Raw genomic sequence first — 20,615 nt, 5'->3', positions numbered from 1 at the left:
TTCTTAAAAGATGTTTTGGAAGTTACTATTACAGTATTAAAACATTTCTTGGTTTTATAGATACATTTATGAATTTTTTAAAAGCTTTTGAGTAATCTCTCTACCCAAACATGGGGCTTGAACTTACAACCCTGAGATCAAGAATCATACACTCCACCAACTGAGCCAGCTAGGCACCCCGACATTTATGAATTTTAGAACTAAAAAATCTGGGAATTTGCTCCCATAGCAAAATTGTCTTCACTATATTACATGAAAAGAAACCAAAGAGCCAGTGTTATCTAGTTAGTTTTGCTTGTAATATCTAAAAGAGGGCAATAGATAATTCATCTTAACAGTGGTTAAGTTATTAATATTTATATTGGAGGCCAGGAGAAAATCCAGAGATTTTTTTCTCACAAAAATTTTTAGTACAGCATGAATGAAAATGTAGAAAGGAAAATATTTGTTGATCTAATTGCTGACCCCAAAACCATGACCTAGTTTATCAATGATCTTTTTCTGATTCAAAATAATTCAAACTTCAGGCCTACCCTAGTCCTGGACATTAATTTTTTTAGTCCTCTGAACAGCTGAAAGTCAAATCAGAGCACCAAAAGCTAGTACAAAGCATGACAATTCATCCTGATTGACATTTATAACCCCCTATAAAATCTGGAACCAAACTGGGCTGTGAGGGTAATATAAAGGTAGCTCATAAAGCAAGAGAACTATTTGTTCCATATTTAACAACCACATGCATTTCTCAAACATAGTATGACTCTTAATTTGATGAAATAATTTCAAAATTGTCCATTTAATACACCATCTTCTTAGAATGAAATGATGTCCTAACTATACAGAAATTAGTCTCTGTGTAACTTCTGGTTGAATGCAATTATATACTATTAAGAGAAACTTCCACAAGAAATAAAGAATAAATTTTAAGCATGTTTCCTATTATTTACTGTGTCTATCCTTTTAAAAAGTATGATTTCAGTTAAAATAAAGCTGGCACTGGAACATGTTTCACTTTGGCATGACTGAACTTTCTATCATTTCTGGCTTTCGAAAACAATTTAGGCTGTATTTCACTTACACAGCAGCTTTTTATTGTTCATTATCTATGCTTGGGTAATTTGAAAGCCAGTGTCTTCTAAAGGGAATGCATTGTCAAGAGTGGGGTTTTATTTCAAACTCAGTTATATGATGTACAAACAGTACACACGAAGATGTAATGTAAACTTTAAAAACTTCTAGAATGCCTTCACTGAATTTTGGTGTAAAGAGTAAACAAAATTTATTCTGCAAAATAATTATGAACCTTTTTATGCAAAAATGAATATTTTATTTTGGCAGCACTAAAAGAAAAAAAAACCCACTGTATTTCTACATTGAGGTGAAAACAGTGTTTAAACTTTCTTATCAATCAAATACATTCCAAAAGAAAGTGTGTTCTATGAAGGCTCCAAAGCACAGGCAAATCTTAACACAATAATACAGGAATCTGTAATACTGAAAATGTCTGTTCTGATAGGGCGTTTAACAAACATAACTTTTGTATTATAAAACCAGTGAAGCAATCCCTTCCTAGTAACCGTGTCAAGAGTGAAACTGGGCTTGTTCCATTAATACTAATAATTCCATTGTAATACTTTTTACTGCTATGACAATTTTAAATAAAGTCTGCTGTACTTAAAATAAGTTTTGAAAGTGGAAAAGTGTACAAAGTTCCAGATAAAAAGATTAATAGACGCAACTTAAATAAAATTTCCCCTTTTCTTTTACCAATTAATAATGATTACCTTTAGCAGATAGAGATTGAACTTTAAAACCCAACTCCCAAAATGAAAACTTGTGTTTAAATTTTAATCAGACATAGAAGGAAAAGATTACTATATTTGGACATCTTTTACAAGAATTTTTTTTTCTGTATTAAAGCAGAAACCAGTTCCTAAACCCTTTTATTCAATTGTATATTCTGTTTGGACAAATATCAAAAATAGAAGACTGTGACTTTTGCTTTTGTAATTGTGATTTTTCACTGCAGTCTTCTATAACTTTTACAGAGTTCATGGTCCCTAATATCTCCCCACCCCCCATTTTTCCTAGGTGGGGAAATGGCTGCCACAAATTTCTCACTGATAATTAGAGTTTCTGGAAACAAGTACTGTTTGTTATTATTTAAGAGTGACTCAATTTGGGCACTCTGGGTGGATGGTCTACAGGTTTTCTTGTGGTGCATACCACAGTCTCCAGCATGAAATATCCTAGGAACTTGAGGAACCAGCACTTTCCAGAATTTTGGAAGACAAGATACAGTTAAATATTGAAGAGTCCAGTCCCAGTTATAATCATCATAAGTACAGAAAGTGTCTGTGCACTCAATCAGCTTCTGATATGCATCCCGGGTCAAGGCTAGACCCATATTGTGCTCTGTGGATTTCCAAGTTTTCACATCTACCTTGTCAGCAATGCCATGGAAACTTCGAATGGCCGTATAGGTCCCCAGGGAGAGAACATCACACTCAGGACACTCCTCCTGCTTTAACTTCCACATCTTTTTGAATACATGGTAAAAGTCTGGGGCTAAGTAGTGATCTTCCTCTAGGAAAAGTATGAGGCCAGTATAGTCTCGAAGAACTTTGACCCTTTCCCATACAAAATGCAGCTTCCACCACCAATGGTGTTTGGTTTGGGAGAACTTAGCCTCTCTATAATGGCCAAAGGAGTCGGGATACTCAGCATTAATGCATCCCATCTTCAAAGCTGCATTCTTCTCCAGATCTCTGGGGCAATCTCTGGGGTCGCTGCCTGGAAACTCGCTGGGATACAACTGAATGCTGAAAGGAAAGAACACCTGCAGAACCGGACAGAAATCCACCCCAGCGATCAGCTGATTAATCTCTGTCGACCAGAAGTCATGGCTAAAGATGACGAGGACGTTGTCAATACCCTGGGCTTTTCGGAGTGAGTCCAGCAGCAGTCTGAGGTAATCGGGCCGGTTATGCACCTGGACCACCAGCACCAGCTCTCGAGGAGCCCAGGAGCCGGCCTTATCTACATTCCTCAGCGTCTGGTCAAAGTTCAGCTGGTACACCAGGGACCTGTACCGCAGCGTCAGGTTGTCTGCCTCGGGCTGCGGGGCCGCCGGGACCAGAGGAGCCGCCGACTCGTTGGAGACCCGGCGGATGCCCACGGACACAGCAGAATGGTCCCCGCCCCGGCCGCCCGCACCTCGCGCGGGCTCGGCGTCCAGCAGCGGCGGGGCGAGGGCCTCGCTCTTCCTTTGTCGCCCATTGCTGCTCCAGAGGACGAAGCCGCAGGCGGCCACCACGAGCGTCAGGATCAGCACCTTCCGCTTATAAATGCGGAACCTCATGGTCTCCAGGGCTGGGAGCGCGGACGGGCGCAAAAAGAAGCTAGCGGCTTCTGCACAGAAGGGGCGGGCGGGTGGTGGCCGTCGCCTTGGCCTGTAGCAGTCAGAACTGGCCCCCGCGGCTACCCCAGCTAACTCATCCCGGGCCCCGGGGGTCCAGGGGCCCGAAGGGTCTCAGTTCCCCCGCGCCGCCCGGGCTCCACACATCCTCGCCTGGCAGCTGCAGCTCGGGCAGCGGCCCCGCCGCTAGGAGCCGCGGCTCGGCGTCGCCTCGGTCCTCTCCATTCAGCACCGGTCCCGGAAGAAGTCCCGCCGCGGCCCCACCGCACCCCGCTTGGTTACCTGCGCCTCCAGCGGCCCTGCGTCCTCTGCGCTCTCATCCTTACGCGGGCCCCAGACTGCCAAGACCCAGCGACGCAGCCTCGCCCCACTCCGGCGGCGACCGTTCTGACAACCCGCGACTGGCCGGCGGAGCGCCGCGGTCCTCCGCCCCACACCCCTCTGGCCCTCCCCCTGGGCCGCTGGTTGGAGATTCCCGGACGCGTCCGGAGACGACGGGCCGCCGCTGCCTGCTGCCTATTGGTCCGTAGCACTGTCGCTCACGCTCAGTTCCTACTTCCGCTTCATCCTCCCTTTCCTGTTAGGCGCGAGCAGAGTGAGGCGAGGATCTTGGTTGCCGAGTTTCCCGGTAAGCTAAGACGGGAGTGTAGCAGTCTCAGCAGGAACTTCCAGTGCTCAGAATCTGGAGATGGACCAGGCCCTTGTAGGAACTGGAGGGCGAGGCCCGCTGCCTTGGCAGAGTTAACGGGCTTCTCCCCTCGGAAAGGGGCTCACGAATGACGGCTAGTGGGCCGGGAGATGCTAATTAAGGGACACGTCAGCCTTGAACGCTGCCCATGGGTGATGGTGCTTCGGAGGGGAAAAGTGCAACCAGACAGCTCCGGTTCCCGGAGAAGGAACGGAAGCGGGCGGTAGCTGGAGCTACTGACCGAAACCAGGCACTGAACCGGACATACCCGGGAGCTAGAACATGGAGGAAAAGGGTGTGAGAGGGTCTGAGAAAGAAAATCAGATAAATACCACTACGCTTTTTGGGACGGCCACAGTAAATTAAGCTCCAAAGGACCCCACTTTGTACGGGGAACTGGCTGTTGGGCGCCCCTATGCTGCTTTTAAGTGAGTCTTATTCCATAAATATTCTGGACATAACAAAAAGGTGTGCACTTTCGTATTGAGTCATAGGTAAAAGGAGTACTTGGTGGGTTTATACATTACTGACATATGTAATGTTTTCCTATATTTTTCAAGCACTTTATTAAAAATGTTTTAAGTTTGCTACTTTAACTTCAAATGTTTTACATTTTCATCGTGCAGACAGCGCTGCTGCAGAGATGGTCAACGTTCCTAAAACCCGAAGGACTTTCTGTAAGAAGTGTGGAAAGCATCAGCCTCACAAAGTGACCCAGTATAAGAAGGGCAAGGATTCCCTTTATGCCCAAGGAAAGAGGCGCTATGATCGGAAGCAGAGTGGCTATGGTGGGCAGACAAAGCCCATTTTCCGGAAGAAGGCTAAAACCACAAAGAAGATTGTGCTGAGGCTTGAATGTGTTGAACCTAACTGCAGGTCCAAGAGGATGCTGGCCATTAAGAGATGCAAGCATTTTGAACTGGGAGGAGATAAGAAGAGAAAGGGCCAAGTGATCCAGTTCTAAGCTTTGAGTTTCTTATTTTTGAGAAGAAAATGTTGACCCTGTAGAAAAATTACCTGTATGAAAATAAAGTGATATTTTACCCAACTGTTTTTTTTTTTTTTTAAGATTTTATTTATTTATTTGACAGACAGATCACAAGTAGGCAGAGAGGCAGGCAGAGAGAAAGGAAGGGAAGCAGGCTCCCCGCTAAGCAGAGAGCCCAATGCGGGGCTCAATCCCAGGACCCTGGGATCATGACCTGAGCCGAAGGCAGCGGCTTTAACCCACTGAGCCACCCAGGCGCCCCCAACTGTTTTTTTTTTAATCTAAATAGAATGACATGCTTAGTGAATTGAATCACATGCTTAGTGTGATTCAAAATAACAGAAAATTTGTCAATGAACTAAGGTTTATCTTCAAATATCTATCTATCTATATATGTATGTATTTTAAAGATTTTTATTTATTTGACAGGGAGAGGGAACACAAGCAGGGGTGGGGGTGGTAAAGGGAGAAGTAGGCTTCCCATCCAGCAGGAAGCCTGATGTGGGGCTCCATCCCAGGACTCTGGGATCATGACCTGAGCTGAAGGCAGACGCCTAATGACTGAGGCACCCAGGTGCCCCTTATTCTCAAATTCTTTCTTAGATTTAGTTCCACAAAATTGGAATTTTGTATTTATATATAAAGAAAACAGGAGTCCCACCTCCCAACTTTATAAACTAGGTTATGGATATAAATCACATAGGGAAAAAAAACATACATTTTCTGGTCAATTTCAAATTAATGTGTTTGGTGAATTCATAATTATAACTGACAAGCTGCTGGGAAAGGTGTAAATCAGATTTTGAAAAAAGTAAATAAGGATAAATTAGGCCTGTGTATAGCAGACTGAATGGGGCAGACAGAGTATCCAAGTTGGGGTATAAGAAGAGCTGACTTGCAAGTTGGTGTCCAGTAGGGACCACTAGCTATACATAGATATATTTTTTAAAGATTTTATTTATTTATTTGACAGAGATCACAAGTAGGAAGAGAGGCAGGCAGAGAGAGAGAGAGAGGAGGAAGCAGGCTCCCTACAGAACAGAGAACCTGATGCAGGGCTCAATCCCAGGACCCTGGGATCATGACCTGAGCAGAAGGCGGAGGCTTTAACCCACTGAACCACCCAGGCGCCCCTACATAGATATTTAAATGAAAAATGCAGTTCCTCAGCTACACTAGTTACATTTAGTGCTCAATAGCCACATATGCTGAGTGGCCAACCTACTGGACAACACAGATACAGAACATTTCCATCAGTTTTTTGGGACAGCACTGTGATAGACTGGTCCTGAATGTAAGGCACGAGTTTAAAACCGACTTCTAACTGAAAGACATTTTTTTTTTAAGATTTTATTTATTTATTTGACAGAGAGAGGTCACAAGTAGACGGAGAGGCAGGCAGAGAGAGAGAGGGAAGCAGGCTTCCTGCTGAGCAGAGAGCCCGATGTGGGACTCGATCCCAGGACCCTGAGATCATGACCTGAGCCGAAGGCAGCAGCTTAACCCACTGAGCCACCCAGGAGCCCACTGAAAGACATTCTGAAGCTAGTGAAAAAACAGTGAGTCCATGATGGCATAAACTTTTTTGATTCTTTAAGAAGCCATCCTGGAGATACTCAAATGTTAAAACTTCTTGGTTATTAGGAGGTTTGAGAAAGTATGCAGTTACCAATGAAAACAGAATGGAAAGCTAAAACTTAAAGAAGTGAGCCTTATAACACACAGAAGGCAAAACATGAGTATCAAAAGGAAAGAATGACAAAGGGTATGGTTTATGAGAAGACAAATTCTGCATTTTGTACAAGAATTTTAAGTTGGCCAAGATATTTACATGGGATGGCTTGTAGATGAATAATGCAAAGGGCTGGGGTGTAGGACTAACAGCTGGTTGGCACTTAGTCCCCACACAGACACTTCTGCATTTGTTGATGAAAAACTTCTGGAGCACCTGAGTGGCTCAGTCAAGTGTCTGCCTTTGATTCAGGTCATGTTCCCAGGGTCCTGGGCTTACTGCTCTGTGAAGAGTCTGCTCTCCCACTTCCTCTGCCCGTCTCTCAAATAAATAAAAAAATAACTTCTATAAGAACATGTAAAAATCAGATACACACATGTTAAATATGCCACAATACATTTTTAAAAGAACAATGCTTTAATGTAGTTACATAATATTTATGGGTAATCCTTCAACATTTTGAGTTTAGCAAATCCTAAGATGTTTTACTTAATTATAGAATTCTTGGTTTTAAGAGCTTAAGTGAATTAACTTTAGAAGGTATATAAAACCTGGGCTTAAAATCTCTGGTCTGGGTTCATGGTACCTCCTAGGGTAATTTGTGAGGATTAAATCAAATACTGTATGTAAAACACCTGGAACAAAGATGGAGCTAAATGCAGCTCTTTTTAATGTGTAAGCGATTTTTGCATTATATATGATTTTTTTTTAAATGAAAACTAGAAATTATATAGAAATCTTTTGCGGGAAGAATTTGACCACAAGCAAAACAAATTTAAGGTCACCCAAGAATTACTCTGGATCAAAGAATCCACTCTGAGAAGAAACTACATTTTAGAGATCCTATACATAAAGTTTTAATAAAACTCTTCTAACAGTTAAAACAGTATTTACTCGGGAATACTTGTAATTTCAGAAAAGAATAAAATGCTCCAAATAAATATTTTAGGACAGAGGAAGTAGCAGCTACCTAAGCCATAAGAAATAGTCTTACACAGACTAACCGTAAGTCCTGGCCCAAAGCAGCAATGGTATGCTAAGACCAGAGATGGCTTTCTCTAGTAACTTTTACTTCCTTTGTTCCCAGAAACCGGTTATGAGGCTATTGCAGTGATCTAAAAAAGAGGCTGATCTGAAGAAGGGCCATAGGAATGAACAGAATGGAGCAGTTCTGATTTTGTTTTCCACAATTTTTTCAAGCAGCTTCATTTTCCATTCCTTTCCCCTGGTTCAAATCCTCATCATAGTTTAGTTGGTGTATTACCACTTTTAAAATTAAAAAATAAAAATATTAAGTGACTAAAATAATAAACAGAAAAAAGAACCTTCAAATACAGAATGCAGTCAGTAAAAAGTAGCAATTTTTAACTCCTACCCAACCTTAAAACTGTGTTCCAACTCTGGAAGTTAAAAAACAGAAATCACAACAAAGATGTGAGTAACATTATAAAACCTATAAAAGCTGAAGTCTGTTTATCCCAAAGCAGCTCCAACTTTATGCTTGAATATAGAATTCCATACGTAGAATAATATACTCGAAAAACACAAAAAGCGGTATGCTTATGTGGTTTCATACCAAACAAGTTTTCACTAAAATTTAGACTATGTTAGTCCTTCAAGGTATATTTTCTACATATAGGAACTCAATTTTTTTAATTGAAACTCAAGAAGAAAATTGTTAAGAAAACTCTATGACTGGAGTGATAGGGATCAATATCTGTTTAACATTAAAAGATAACCCACAACCCATTCTGGAAACACTAGGTTGAAATAAATACATGTGCAATAAACTGATAAAATTGTTTCTTCACAATGAAATTAAATAGGTTTTAATGAAATTAAGGTTTTACAGTCAAATGATTGAAAATGTTAGAGTAACATCTTCCCCTCAAGTATATGAAAGGCTTCCCTTTCTCCAGTTTGACACAGTTAAACCACAAATGAATCCCAAACTGATCTGTAACTAAATGGAATTTCCTTTTGTAGTATCACCTATTACTTTAACATATCACAGGAATTTACGTAACAGGCTAGAGAACAGAAGTAAGACATAACAGGGGCTTCAGTACCACCCATATTATCTACTAAGACCACAGTGTGAGCAACAGAGTGTAGATTCATAGTAGTAGTTCCCTGAATAAAAGAGTTTAGACAGAATCTTCCACAAACACAGGTTTTTGCAGTATCCAAATCTTGGCAAAGATGAAAAGGAATGATATGAGAGCCATATGGAATCCTATTGGGAAAAAAAGTTCAAAAAAAATTTTTTTAATACACTACTAGATTCAGAACTTCATGCATTAGGTCATGAATTACTGGGCACTAAGTTATAACCATAGAAAAATAAGATCTTTAATTAAGTGACTCAGTATATTTTCCTCCCGTCCAAACAGTTAAGAATGGGGAAAATATACTAAAAACACCATACGACATATTGTATACCTATACTACTCCATAAAGTGTATCTTTTAGCACTGTCACTTAATAGCAAAACCCATGGAATAGACTGCAGAGAGTCATCTGTCCTTTATGGATCTACACTGTAAGACCAGTATAACATGATCATTTAAAGGTATAGTTCTGTTACACAATTCTCATAATGGTAATGGGAAAATTACCGAGTTCTATTTGTGAAGAAACATTTACGTAAATAAATCCAAATACTCTCCTAGGCATCCACTGTTCAAAAGGGACTTTTAAACTGTGAAACAGATTTAAAACACTTATTGTTTGGGGTATTTGTTTTAATTTACTGGCTGGCTAAGCCAGTAAGGCTGACCTCACCTTGCTTAAATCACTCACCCTTCCTACTTAAAACTTCCAATGATGCCCAATGCAATTAAAATCAAACTATTTACCCTCATCTATGAGCCACTGTAAGATTGTCTTTTGAGGTTGCCTACCCACTGTTCAACTCCTTCCCCCAAACTCAACCAGGCCCCAAGTCACTTTGTCTATCTCCCACAGAGTCTATGCTTTGTTCTCTAGTCCCTAACTTAGGCTGGCACGTAATAGGTGTTCAGATCTTTTTCAACAAATAAATAAAATCTACTCATAATTTAAACTGGGGTTCAAAACCCTTTTAGAGTCTGAAAAGATACATGTCAAATAAAAAATAGTTTCCTTTTCATAAGGGATTAGTGACCAGCCTTGTTTGCAATTCATTTTTTCACCTGTACTAATTTCTTGCTTGTATAAATAACAATTTTTAAAAAAAACTGTGCTAGGAGTGTCTACCACATATTTATGTTTATCTCTTTCAGGCTGTTGGTTATAGCCTAGGGAAATAGGTAACAGTTAAAAACTGTACTTTCTATCTAACATAATTTAAATTCCCACAAATTTTTCTAATAGACCATAACTTTGTTTGTAACCAGTAGTTAGGGCAATTCACCAGCAGCTAGATAAAGGCATTGTTCTCATAGTTTTGGATCGGTATTCTTTTTATAACAAGTGGGCTGAAAACACGCAAAATTATACATTAGTAAAAATTAAGGTCACCTTAAAAGAACATATACCAGTAGAGGTCAAGTTTAAAAAACAATGTAAATACTACATGCTATATCATTCACTACTATCAATTTATTTTTCTACCTTCCCTATCATATCACATTTTGATCACCTATTTTCCTTCCACTTTTCTATGTTGGATGTCAGTTCTGAGCCAGCCAGGTGTCTCAAATCATCAGAATTTTTAAAGCTCCTTAGGTGACTCCAAATGTGAAATAAAGTTTGAGAATCACCACTTTAAACTAAGAGCTCTTAGATACAAATGGTGAGGAGGGAGGGTTGTAATTGATTTCAGTCAGGGTCCATGAGCATTATAAAGCTGTATGCAAAATTCTGTGTATTTTTCTAGGCCCAAGGGTTTGTTTGTTTGTTTTAAATCCTCTCTACCCACTAAAAAACCAATCCCGTCTCTGAAATATGGTCTTCCTACAATTTTATGGGCACTCGATAATAATTTGGTCTACGTCTTAGTCTCCTATATGAAAGAAGCATGGAGTTTGGGGTCTCATGAAACCAAGTGCAGTTAGTGTTCAAAGAAAAGGGGGAAGAGAACCAACAGCTATTGAGTCCTACTATATGCCTAAGTATTAGCTCCTTTATCTTCACAACTATGTAAAGTGGTTACTATTATTCCTGTTTCACAGATGAGAAAATTGAATCAAAGGAGGTTTGATAACTTGCTAAAGCCACACTAAGGGGTAAAGCCAGGAATCAAACTCAAGTCTGACTCCAAAGACCACACTTGACCACTGTGCCAGATTGTAATTCTCAAACTTTAGAGTGCATCAGTACTACCTGGAAGGACTGATGAAAACACAAGGGTTAGACCCCACCCTCAGATTTTCTGATTCAATAGGTCTATAGTGGAGTTAAAACCTCGCATCTCTAACAAGTTCCTAGGTGATTCTGATACTGTTGGTCAGGGACCACTCTTGGAGAAACAACTGCCATTCATTCATTCATTCATTCAAATATTAATTAAGAGCCTAATATATGGTAGGAACAGAGGAATATCACATTTTAGGCCCTGGGGAAATATTAAGTAATAAGACAAAGTCCATGCCCTCATGGATCTTACATTATAGTGGGGAAAGCTGACAGAAAAACAAATGTTAAAAAATATGTAATGCCAGGTAATAAATCCCATGACAAAAAAGTCAAGCAGTGTAAGGAGGTGGGGGATCAAACTCTAAATAGAGTCAGGAAAGGCCTTTCTGGGTGCCATGTGGGAAGAGAACTGAATGAAGTGAGAAAGTGAGCTATGAACCTTCTGGAAGAAAAGCATTCCAAGCCGGGGTAAGGAGCACCAAGAAGGTCACTGGTGCAAGGGGACAGATTGTGCACAGCACTGTAAACTATGTTAAAGACTGTGACTATTACAATGAGGATGATGAGAATACTAGAATGCTAGATACCACATTTTATGACTATTAAAGTCTTACCTATTATATAATACCGCTTGTGCAGAAGATTCCAATAAAGTTAATGGCGTTTGCAGCATTATAATCGGAAGGACTTTTGGTTGTTCAAAAGTATTTCCAAAAAGATCCAAGTACTCAAGGGATAAATTTTTAAATTCACTAGGCAAAAAGGGAAGCTTATTTCGAGCTGCTGACAAAAAACGCAGTTTTGTCAACTGTCCCATCTTGAAAGGAAATCGAATCAATTCATTATCGTCAAGTTTCAAATCTGTAAGTTCTCGGAGCTGGCAAAACTGCACAGGGAGTGCCTTAATTTTGTTCTTGCTGAGATCCAAACTCCGAAGTGACGTCTGGAGTGTAGATTGACACAGGGCTACACAAAATGACTCCAAGTGATTGTCATTCAAGTTAAGTTCTTGAAGATGGATGAGGTCCCCAATTGTAGCTGGAAGCTTTTTTATATGGTTGTGACTCAAGTCTAATTTCCTCAGGTTTCTTAAGCAAAGCATACGCATATCAATTCGGACGAGCCCACAATAAGAAGTCTGAAGATGTTCCAGAGAATATGGAAAGTTCTTGCTTAGAGGATAGTCCTTTTTGGATGTGATAACCATTTTAGTTTTAAATTTTTCAAATTCTGAAGTCTTCACTGGTGTGAAGGTTGTAAGTCGTGCTTCAATATCACAACCTCTATGAGCCAGTCTCACAGCTGTAAGGAAACTTTTTAAACTGCTGGAATTGGCCTGAATAAATAAAAGTAAGTCGTACAATTATAAATTCCATTTTAGATAATATATGCAAGCTAATTCATCATACAACAAATTCTGTAAAATTATACATGCAAAATGGTGCAATCGTTTCTTGAAAATGGCAGTAAAAATAATTTTAGCACTTTATTGACTAAATTTCAATATAGATACAAAAACTTTGAAAATTTCTGAAAAAAGGTTATGTTGAAAGACACACTCTAAATAAAACCATTTAAAAAGGAACTAAAAGAGCATAAAGTAAGATGGGAAAGCATGAAAAGATTCCACTTAAGGTTGGGTTTGGAGTTCCTGGGTGGCTCTGCCATTAAGCAGCTGCCTTCTATTCAGGTCATGATCCCAGTGTCCTGGGATCCAGCCCCCTGTAGGGCTCCCGGCTAAGGGGGGAGCCTGCTTCTCCCTTCTCCCTGCCTGCTACTTCCCCAACTTGTGTTCTCTCTATCAAATAAATAAAATTTTTATTTTATTTATTTTAACGATTTTATTTATTTATTTGACAGACAGAGATCACAAGTAGGCAGAGAGGCAGGCAGAAAGAGAGGAAGGGAAACAGGCTCCCTGCTGAGCAGAGAGCCCGATGCAGGGCTCGATCCCAGGACCCTGAGATCATGATGTGAGCTGAAGGCAGAGGCTCTAACTCACTGAGCCACCCAGGCACCCACAAATAAATAAGATCATTAAAAAAAGAAAAAAAGACGGATTTAAGATGAACTGAGATGGGGCACCTTGCTGGCTCATTTGGTGAAGCATGCAGCTCTTGACCTTGGGGTTGTAGGTCCAAGTCCCACATTAGGTGTAGAGATTACTTAAAAATAAAATCTTTAGGGGTGCCTGGGTGGCTTAAGTCCATTAAGTATCCGACCCTGGTTTTGGCTCAGGTCATGATCTCAGGGTCATGAGATCGAGCCCCACACTGGGCTCCGAACTCAGCTTGGAGTCTGCTTGAGATTCTCTCTTCCTCTCTCTCTGCTTCTCCTGGTCATGCTCTCTCACTCTCTCTCTAAAATAAGTAAATTGTTTTAAAAAAAAAAGTTATTTTAATGGTTTAAGTATTTTCTAAAATGATAATAAATATAACACCCCCTAAATTGTCCTACTTGCATTTTATCTTTTTTTACACCAAATTTAGATTTGCAACCTGATTAAGCTGGCAAAATGTAGACTTGTGCCACTGGCCTTCCAGAGTTCCCCTCTAAGAACACCATAAGGCTCCATCTGGAGCACAGAGCTAAGTCATTCTCCTCCACCCCCATCCTGCATAGCCTCTCTGCACTTTTAGAGCTGGTACAGCATGCCAGAGAAGCTGCCATTGCTTCTTCAAACACATCTGTCAAATGTCCATCCCTGTTCAGCTAAGTGGGATATCAGGATGCTCAAACAGCCTCTTATAAAGAAAATACAGTCAACCAACCTAACCATTAGAGCTTTTAATACCATACCTTACTTAGACAGATATCCACAGGAGGTTCCTTTAACCGAACAGTGGCTTTCCCCTCATCCATAAATTTGGTGAAGAACTGCTCAATGTTGTCCTTTAGCTGCTTAAAACCAATGAGAAAAAAAGGACAAAACCAGGTATTGTGATTCAATATTTATTACAACTAGAATGTGCCAGTCACTTTGCCAGGCTTTTTATTCAAGTCTGGGAGTTTTGTGGTTTTAAGTTTTAGTTTTAATTTCATTGTGGGTTTTTTTTTTCTTTCTTTTTTTTTTTAAGCATTTGGGTAGCTACATTTCTTATCTAGCTTCTGGTAGATACTACTGTTTTATCAGCCCAGTAACCCTTTCCTGTGAATCCCGTTTGGGAGAATGCTCCTCTTCTCCCATTCCAACTATGTGACCATAGTAGGAGCTGCCAAAAGTAGTTACTTGCCTTCTTAACTTCAGTCCATTAGTCCCAAGTGGACACACTCCCACAAGATTATAAATTCCAAGAAACCAGGAATCTTGTTTCCTTTGTTTGATACTGTATCCATGGAGGCACAACAGTGACCGACACATAATAGGTGCTCAAAAATTTCTAATGACAAATGTTGCTTCTGCTTTAGATTTCAACAATTATTTACTGAAAAGCCACCCTGTACCGGGTACTATGTCAGGGGGGTTAAAACAATAGTAGTGAAAAAAACCAAATGATAATTACATTTATAAAGTTGTCAGTCTGATGAGAGACAATTATTAAGTAAGCAATTATAAGCACAACAAATATTAAGATAAGAGAATTAGAGATTGCTCTAAGACCTTATATAGCAAAGGAATCTTACCTGGTCTAGGGAAAAGAAGGTGACCTTAAAGGTGAGAACTGAAAGATTAGGAGATGTTGGGCAAGTGAAGATACTGGGGAGAGAGAGGGAATAGCATACCGATAAGGAAAAACGGGTACAAAGCCTTGAAGGCAAGGGAGTTTGGCAGCTGTGAGGAGCTGAAGGAAGTTCAATATGGCTAAAGGATTCAGCGTAGAGGCAACTGAACCCGGACAGGTAGAGACTGAAGCCTGAAAGATTTTGTAAACCATGTCAAGAATTTTGGATTTTATCCTGCAAATGATATCCACTGAACGACTTGAAGTTGTGAACATAGATCTACACTTTGATAACTTCCCTTTAACCACAGTGTAAGAACGAACTTTGGGAGAGGGGGAATTAGGATGGGGGAGGGTAGAAATAGGAGCATCTTTTAAGAGACTAGCCAAGGAAGAGTTAATGGTGGTTTAGACTGCAGTTGGGACAGAAGGAGGTATGAAAATCTGAAAGATACCTATGAGGTAGAACTGAAAGAATTCAATATTTTATTAGAGGTGGGAATGTAAAAGCTTTAAGGCTTCTGGGTAGAACACTTTTTTTTTTTTTTTTTTTTTTTTAAGATTTATCTATTTGAGAGAGAGAGAGAACACGAGGTGGGGAGCAGCAGAGGGAGAGGCAGACCCTCCTCTGAGCCTGACTCAGGGTTTGATCCCAGGACCCCATAATCATGAACTGAGCTGAAGGCATATGTTCAAACAACTGTGCCACCCAGGCATCCCAAGAGCAGAGCACTATTTAATGAGTTGCAGAATTCCAAGAGAAAAGCAAATTTAGGGTGGCAAAGAAAATTAATTTTTAGGTATCTGAGTATGAAATGCTATAACACATCTAAGTGAAGATTTCCAATCGATAGAAGATTCAAGTTGGAAATTAGGAGAGGACTAGTTAAAGATACAGATTTAGAAATTACAGTGAGATGGGTAGTAGCTGAACAATGGAATAGAAAAGTTGGTATAAGATGGGGCGCCTGGGTGGCTCAGTGGGTTGAGCCTCTGCCTTCGGCTCAGGTCATGATCCCAGGGGCCTGGGATCGAGTCCCGCATCCGGCTCTCTGCTTAGCGGGGAGCCTGCTTCTCCTCATCTCTCTCTGTCAAATAAATAAATAAAATCTTTAAAAAAAAAAAAAAAAAGAAAAGTTGGTATAAGAAAGATCCCCAAGATACTTCCACACTTAGCACTAATACCTAGTCTTCAGGACCCAACAACACCACTTTAACTCTTCCAACAAACGTTTCCTGAGCACCCACTATGTTCCAAGCCCTGTGCCACTACCTCTTCTACAAAACCTTTCTCTGGTGCCTGGGTGGCTCAATCAGTTAGGCATCTGTGTTCAGCTTTGGTCATGATCCCAGAGTCCTCGGACTGAGTCCCATATCAGGTTCCCTGCTCAGTAGGGAGTCTGCCTGTCCCTCTCCCTCTGCCCTGCTCCTGCTCTCTCTCTCAAATCAATCAATCAATCAATCTTAAAAAAAAAAAACAACCCACTTTCTCAAGCCTCTGTAATGAAATTCATTTAGCTTTTTGATACTTTACTATTATACTTCTACCTTTATTATAGCATTTATCATAGCCCACCTTTGTAGTGCAAGCACTAGTTTTTGTTTTTTCCTTTCTAGTCTTGGAAGGATAGTGACTAAATCAAGTTTATTCTCCCACAGCATCTAGCACTGCATCTTGCACACAGTAAACCTTCAACTCATAGTTCTCAATAAAGTTTTGATTAGGATCACGACCTACCATTACTAGTGAACCTTAAACCTTAAGGAAGAGATCGTTACAGACTTTTTAAAAATATACACTACAAGTGATCTGAAGGGGCACGTGCACCCGAATGTTTATAGCAGCAATGTCTACAATAACCAAACTATGGAAAGAACCTAGATGTCCATCAACAGACGAATGGATAAAGAAGATGTGGTATATATACACAATGGAATACTATGCAGCCATCAAAAGAAATGAAATCTTGCCATTTGTGACGACGTGGATGGAACTAGAGGGTATCATGCTTAGCGAAATAAGTCAATCGGAGAAAGACAACTATCATATGATCTCCCTGATATGAGGGAAAGGAGATGCAACATGGGGGGTTAAGGGGGTAGGAGAAGAGTAAATGAAACAAGATGGGATTGGGAGGGAGACAAACCATAAGTGACTCTCAATCTCACAAAACAAACTGAGGGTTGATGGGGGGAGGGGGTTGGGAGAGGGGGGTGGGATTATGGACATTGGGGAGGGTATGTGCTATGGTGAGTGCTGTGAAGTGTGTAAACCTGGCGATTCACAGACCTGTACCCCTGGGGATAAAAATATATGTTTATAAAAAATAAAATTTAAAAATAAAATAAAAAAAAATACACTACCTGAGCTGGGCTTGACAGAGGTTTTGGGGAAGACAATGGTGAAGAAAAGGGAGACACAATTCTTGTTATGAGTTTGCTTCTGTCACCTTACAGTCTTCTAACCTATAAAATGTTGGGTGATTGCTGAAGTCCTTTCAAGTTGAAAGACTATATGAGTTGATTCCATGAAAAAGGAGAAATTATACTTTCAACTGCCTGTATCAATTTCTAAGCGTCTCTGAATAAGATGCAATAAACACATCCGTCAACTAAGAGTATTCATTGTGGAGTACAACACTATGAGGGAATAATCCTAGAAACTGTATAAAATCTGGACAAGAGTCAGATGCAAGGGTGGGAGATGAGTTGCCCCCTCAATTTTATGTCTAAACTTTATTTAGACATAAGGGTATTCCAGTCATTCTGACAAAATAACATAGTGCCTTGTAAAATGAGGAAGAAAGAATTTTATAAAACGTGTGTTTTGAAAATTGTTTCAACTTCCAATTGTTTTTAGAGTTTACTACTGCTCTGTAGAGGAGAAAAAGCCCTCGCCCTAGAAAATCAAGTCTTAGGAAATTAAACATTTAAGGAAAAAGAGAGAGAGAGATGCAGTAACCAGTAACATTAATAAAAATATCAAGATGCAACCCAAAGCATTACTGCTATACTACTATACTAATCTGGTCTAGAGACCTTGGATACTATCCAGCATCACTTAAAGCAAAAAAAAAAAAAAGCTAGGGAAAGTACCGTGGGGGAAAAAAACTTACTGAACGAAAGTGCAATTATTTTACTGGTCCCACAAACTGGAATGCTGTTTCATTTAAAGTTTAGTTTCACGCAGACCGAGTTTCCAGAGGCTTTAAAAGGTCAAGGCTACCAACCACTACTGAATAGAAAGGTTGTCAGTTTAAGGCAAAAAAAAAAAAAAAAAAAAAAAGGAAAGAAAAATAAGGAAAATGTGCCCTCTCAAAAGTTTTCCTCTTTCGGGTTCACAGGGAGACGCCCAGGGCTGGGAGGAGTGGTGGGGCTCAGGTATCCGCCCCCAGGACAGGCTCCAACCTCTGGAACCGGCGAGCATGCGCGACCCGAAAGGGAAGAGCTCGTGGCCAACTCCCGAGGCAGGCCCGGTTCGGTCCACGCACCTCATAGCGGGTCCCGCGCTTGTCCTTCAAGGTGGAAATGAGCAAGCAGGTGGGGTGCGGGCCGCCTCTATCGTCCCGAGCCCCAGCCCGAGGCTGACTCCTGGGCGTCTGACAGAGGCTCAACACCGCCCGGACGCCCTTACCCCGGTTCCTCATTCCCAGAGCCGGCAAATGCCGACTGACTACCTCGACGTCGCAGTGGAGCTTCATTTCTGCGAGAAGCTGCAAACCAAATCCAGAACTCGGCTTTGAAACTTCCCCCTTCCCGCCGCGCCGCGCCGCCGCCGGGGTCCTGGAGCGCGCGGGCTGTCCCCGGATCTGCCTGTCTGCTCGGAGTGACCACAGCTCGGATTTTCTCAGAACAGCGGCTCTGTGGATCTGCGGGGGCGCCTGCCTCCCCTTTTACTTGCAGGGCCGAGTCCTCACTGGGGCTGCCGGTCGGCGGAGCGCGGATACCGGCCGCTTGAGGATTCGGCTCTTGCCTCCCGATACCGGCGACTGGCGAAGGCACAACGTCCTTTCCCAGGAACGCTTGCGGCTGGCGGCGCAGGTGGTTATTGTTTGGGGCGGAGTTCTAGTTTCCGCTGTTGACACTTAACGGGTTTCCTGCGCTTGTTCCGTAGTTAAGAGTTTCCCAAAGGGTAGCGGGTGCTCCCCTGTTAAAGGGAGAGTGTTTTTACCTACATAGCTTCGGAACTTGGGACTTTACGAGCTGCCCATTGCGGCATTTCCTGGCGCTGATGGGATGGTATTTGTTTTGTTTTTGGTGGTTCCGCTCACTCCGGAGGCAACACCTGTCCCGTCAGAACTGAATGATAGGACAGTATTTAACTTGGCGATTTCTGTCGAACAAATGCTTAGTAGCGGTTGGATGGAGTGACTGGCTTAACTGTATCTGACACTTGTTAAGACCGTCCAGACCCCATATGCCTTTCGAATTCCTTACACTTATTAATGGAGGGCTAGGCTGTAGGCGGGGCGAAGGAGGTGCTCTCAGGGTCGTAGTCTTGTCTCCTTAAATTTTGTGTCCCAGGCGCCTCTCTCACCTCACCTTCGTACCGGCCTTTTGTTAAACATTCATTTCGTTTGAGCTCTACTTTCGCGAATGTGAAAGGATTTACAGAAATACTGATTTTCAATTCAATTATGACCCTATAATGATTTATCCTTAAGTGAACATCACTGTTTACAACATGTTGAACCTAAAGTGTTATCTGTTGATTCTAGTTCCAAAAACGTAATTGGTTTTTAAAAGTTCTTGCATGTAGAGTATGAAAACACAACTCCGCACTTAGCAACAGCTAATCTCATGGCCAGAGGGAAACAAAACTAAACTAAAACGACACCTTAGAGTTTTCAAGAACAGACTTTACAGGTATTACCTACTTTTGTTCTTTGAGTAAAACAATAAAAAACCAGCTTAAATCATGACAGGTACCTCAAATACACTCTGAACTTTCAGGGACAGTTGGGAGCTGAGAAAATCTTAAATGTACAAGCTGATGTAATTTCAATTAGAATAGATATGTACAAAAACCAAGAATATAACAACTCCAACTCTCTATTTGGTGCTAACCTGGGTAAATGAAACATGGATTCAGTGATCAGATGTTAAATAATCTAAGTATATAAAAGTTTCTTAACAGTTTCGAGGTGATTTTAGAATAAAATAATAGTGTTGATGTAGTTTTTTGAATGTTGTTGGTAGGGTCCGGAGTCCATGGCCAAGAAAGAATTCTTGAGAGATCTTCTGTGGGAAATGGTGGTTTTGCCTGGACATCAGGCACAGGCATCTAGGGCTGCTCCCCACTGCCCCAGGATTCTGAGGAGCAAGTGATTATATACTTTGGGTTAGGGGAAGTAAAGATAAGGGAGGTTCCAAAAGGACTTGCAAATGTTAAAGAAGACTCAAGATCTCGTAGGTTATAAGGTGATTTAATTTTATCTACATTTCCTTCTGCCTTTGTTTCCCACATCTGTGTGTACAAAAACTTATCTTCTTAACTGCCAGATTTTCAAAGATGTGTGCTTCCCAAAATACAGAAATTAGGTTATCTTATTAAATAATATTTGGACTGAAAGTAAAATAAACATATATTTGTTTTTGAGATCTCATCTCTTTCCCTCCCCCCAATATTCTCCCTTAGTGTCCCCATTTTTAATGGCTGAAATACTTGGATATGGCATTTATTTTGGTCTTTCTGGAACTGTTTATGAAGCAAAAGATTCTTTAGGGGTGCCTGGCTGTTGGTGGAGCATGGGACTCTTGATCTCAGGATAGCAAGTTTGAGCCCCACG

General features: G+C 41.0%; 3 protein-coding genes across 7 annotated transcripts; 1 reads left to right on the top strand and 2 right to left on the bottom strand.

Moving 5' to 3' along the window:
* Window positions 1–294: 294 nt before the first annotated feature.
* Window positions 295–3,802, bottom strand: MGAT2 (alpha-1,6-mannosyl-glycoprotein 2-beta-N-acetylglucosaminyltransferase). The gene has a single exon (XM_047735479.1). The coding sequence runs from the start codon at window positions 3,359–3,361 to the stop codon at window positions 2,021–2,023; it is 1,341 nt and encodes a 446-aa protein (XP_047591435.1). The 5' UTR covers window positions 3,362–3,802; the 3' UTR covers window positions 295–2,020.
* Window positions 3,803–3,911: 109 nt separating this feature from the next.
* RPL36AL (ribosomal protein L36a like) lies at window positions 3,912–5,154 on the top strand. The gene is made up of 2 exons (XM_047735489.1): window positions 3,912–4,046; window positions 4,733–5,154. Exon 2 carries the CDS (start codon window positions 4,750–4,752, stop codon window positions 5,068–5,070), a length of 321 nt encoding a protein of 106 aa, XP_047591445.1. The 5' UTR covers window positions 3,912–4,046; window positions 4,733–4,749; the 3' UTR covers window positions 5,071–5,154.
* A 2,068-nt stretch (window positions 5,155–7,222) lies between these two features.
* Window positions 7,223–18,806, bottom strand: LRR1 (leucine rich repeat protein 1). 5 transcript variants are annotated; one of them, XM_047738043.1, is made up of 4 exons: window positions 18,318–18,797; window positions 13,964–14,065; window positions 11,779–12,500; window positions 7,223–9,062 (listed from the first exon to the last, which is right to left on the bottom strand). In XM_047738043.1, exons 1-4 carry the CDS (start codon window positions 18,525–18,527, stop codon window positions 8,822–8,824), a joined length of 1,275 nt encoding a protein of 424 aa, XP_047593999.1. In that variant the 5' UTR covers window positions 18,528–18,797; the 3' UTR covers window positions 7,223–8,821. The 5 variants fall into 5 exon arrangements, with proteins under 5 accessions (XP_047593999.1, XP_047594001.1, XP_047594002.1 ...); XM_047738045.1 differs by having other exon boundaries at window positions 18,504–18,796; XM_047738046.1 differs by having other exon boundaries at window positions 13,964–14,062; window positions 18,504–18,796.
* Window positions 18,807–20,615: the final 1,809 nt, after the last annotated feature.

Source organism: Lutra lutra, chromosome 7, assembly GCF_902655055.1.
Source record: "Lutra lutra chromosome 7, mLutLut1.2, whole genome shotgun sequence".
NCBI lineage: Eukaryota > Metazoa > Chordata > Mammalia > Carnivora > Mustelidae > Lutra > Lutra lutra.
Note: the sequence above shows the minus strand (reverse complement) of the source record. Positions and strands in the feature narration are given on the sequence as shown.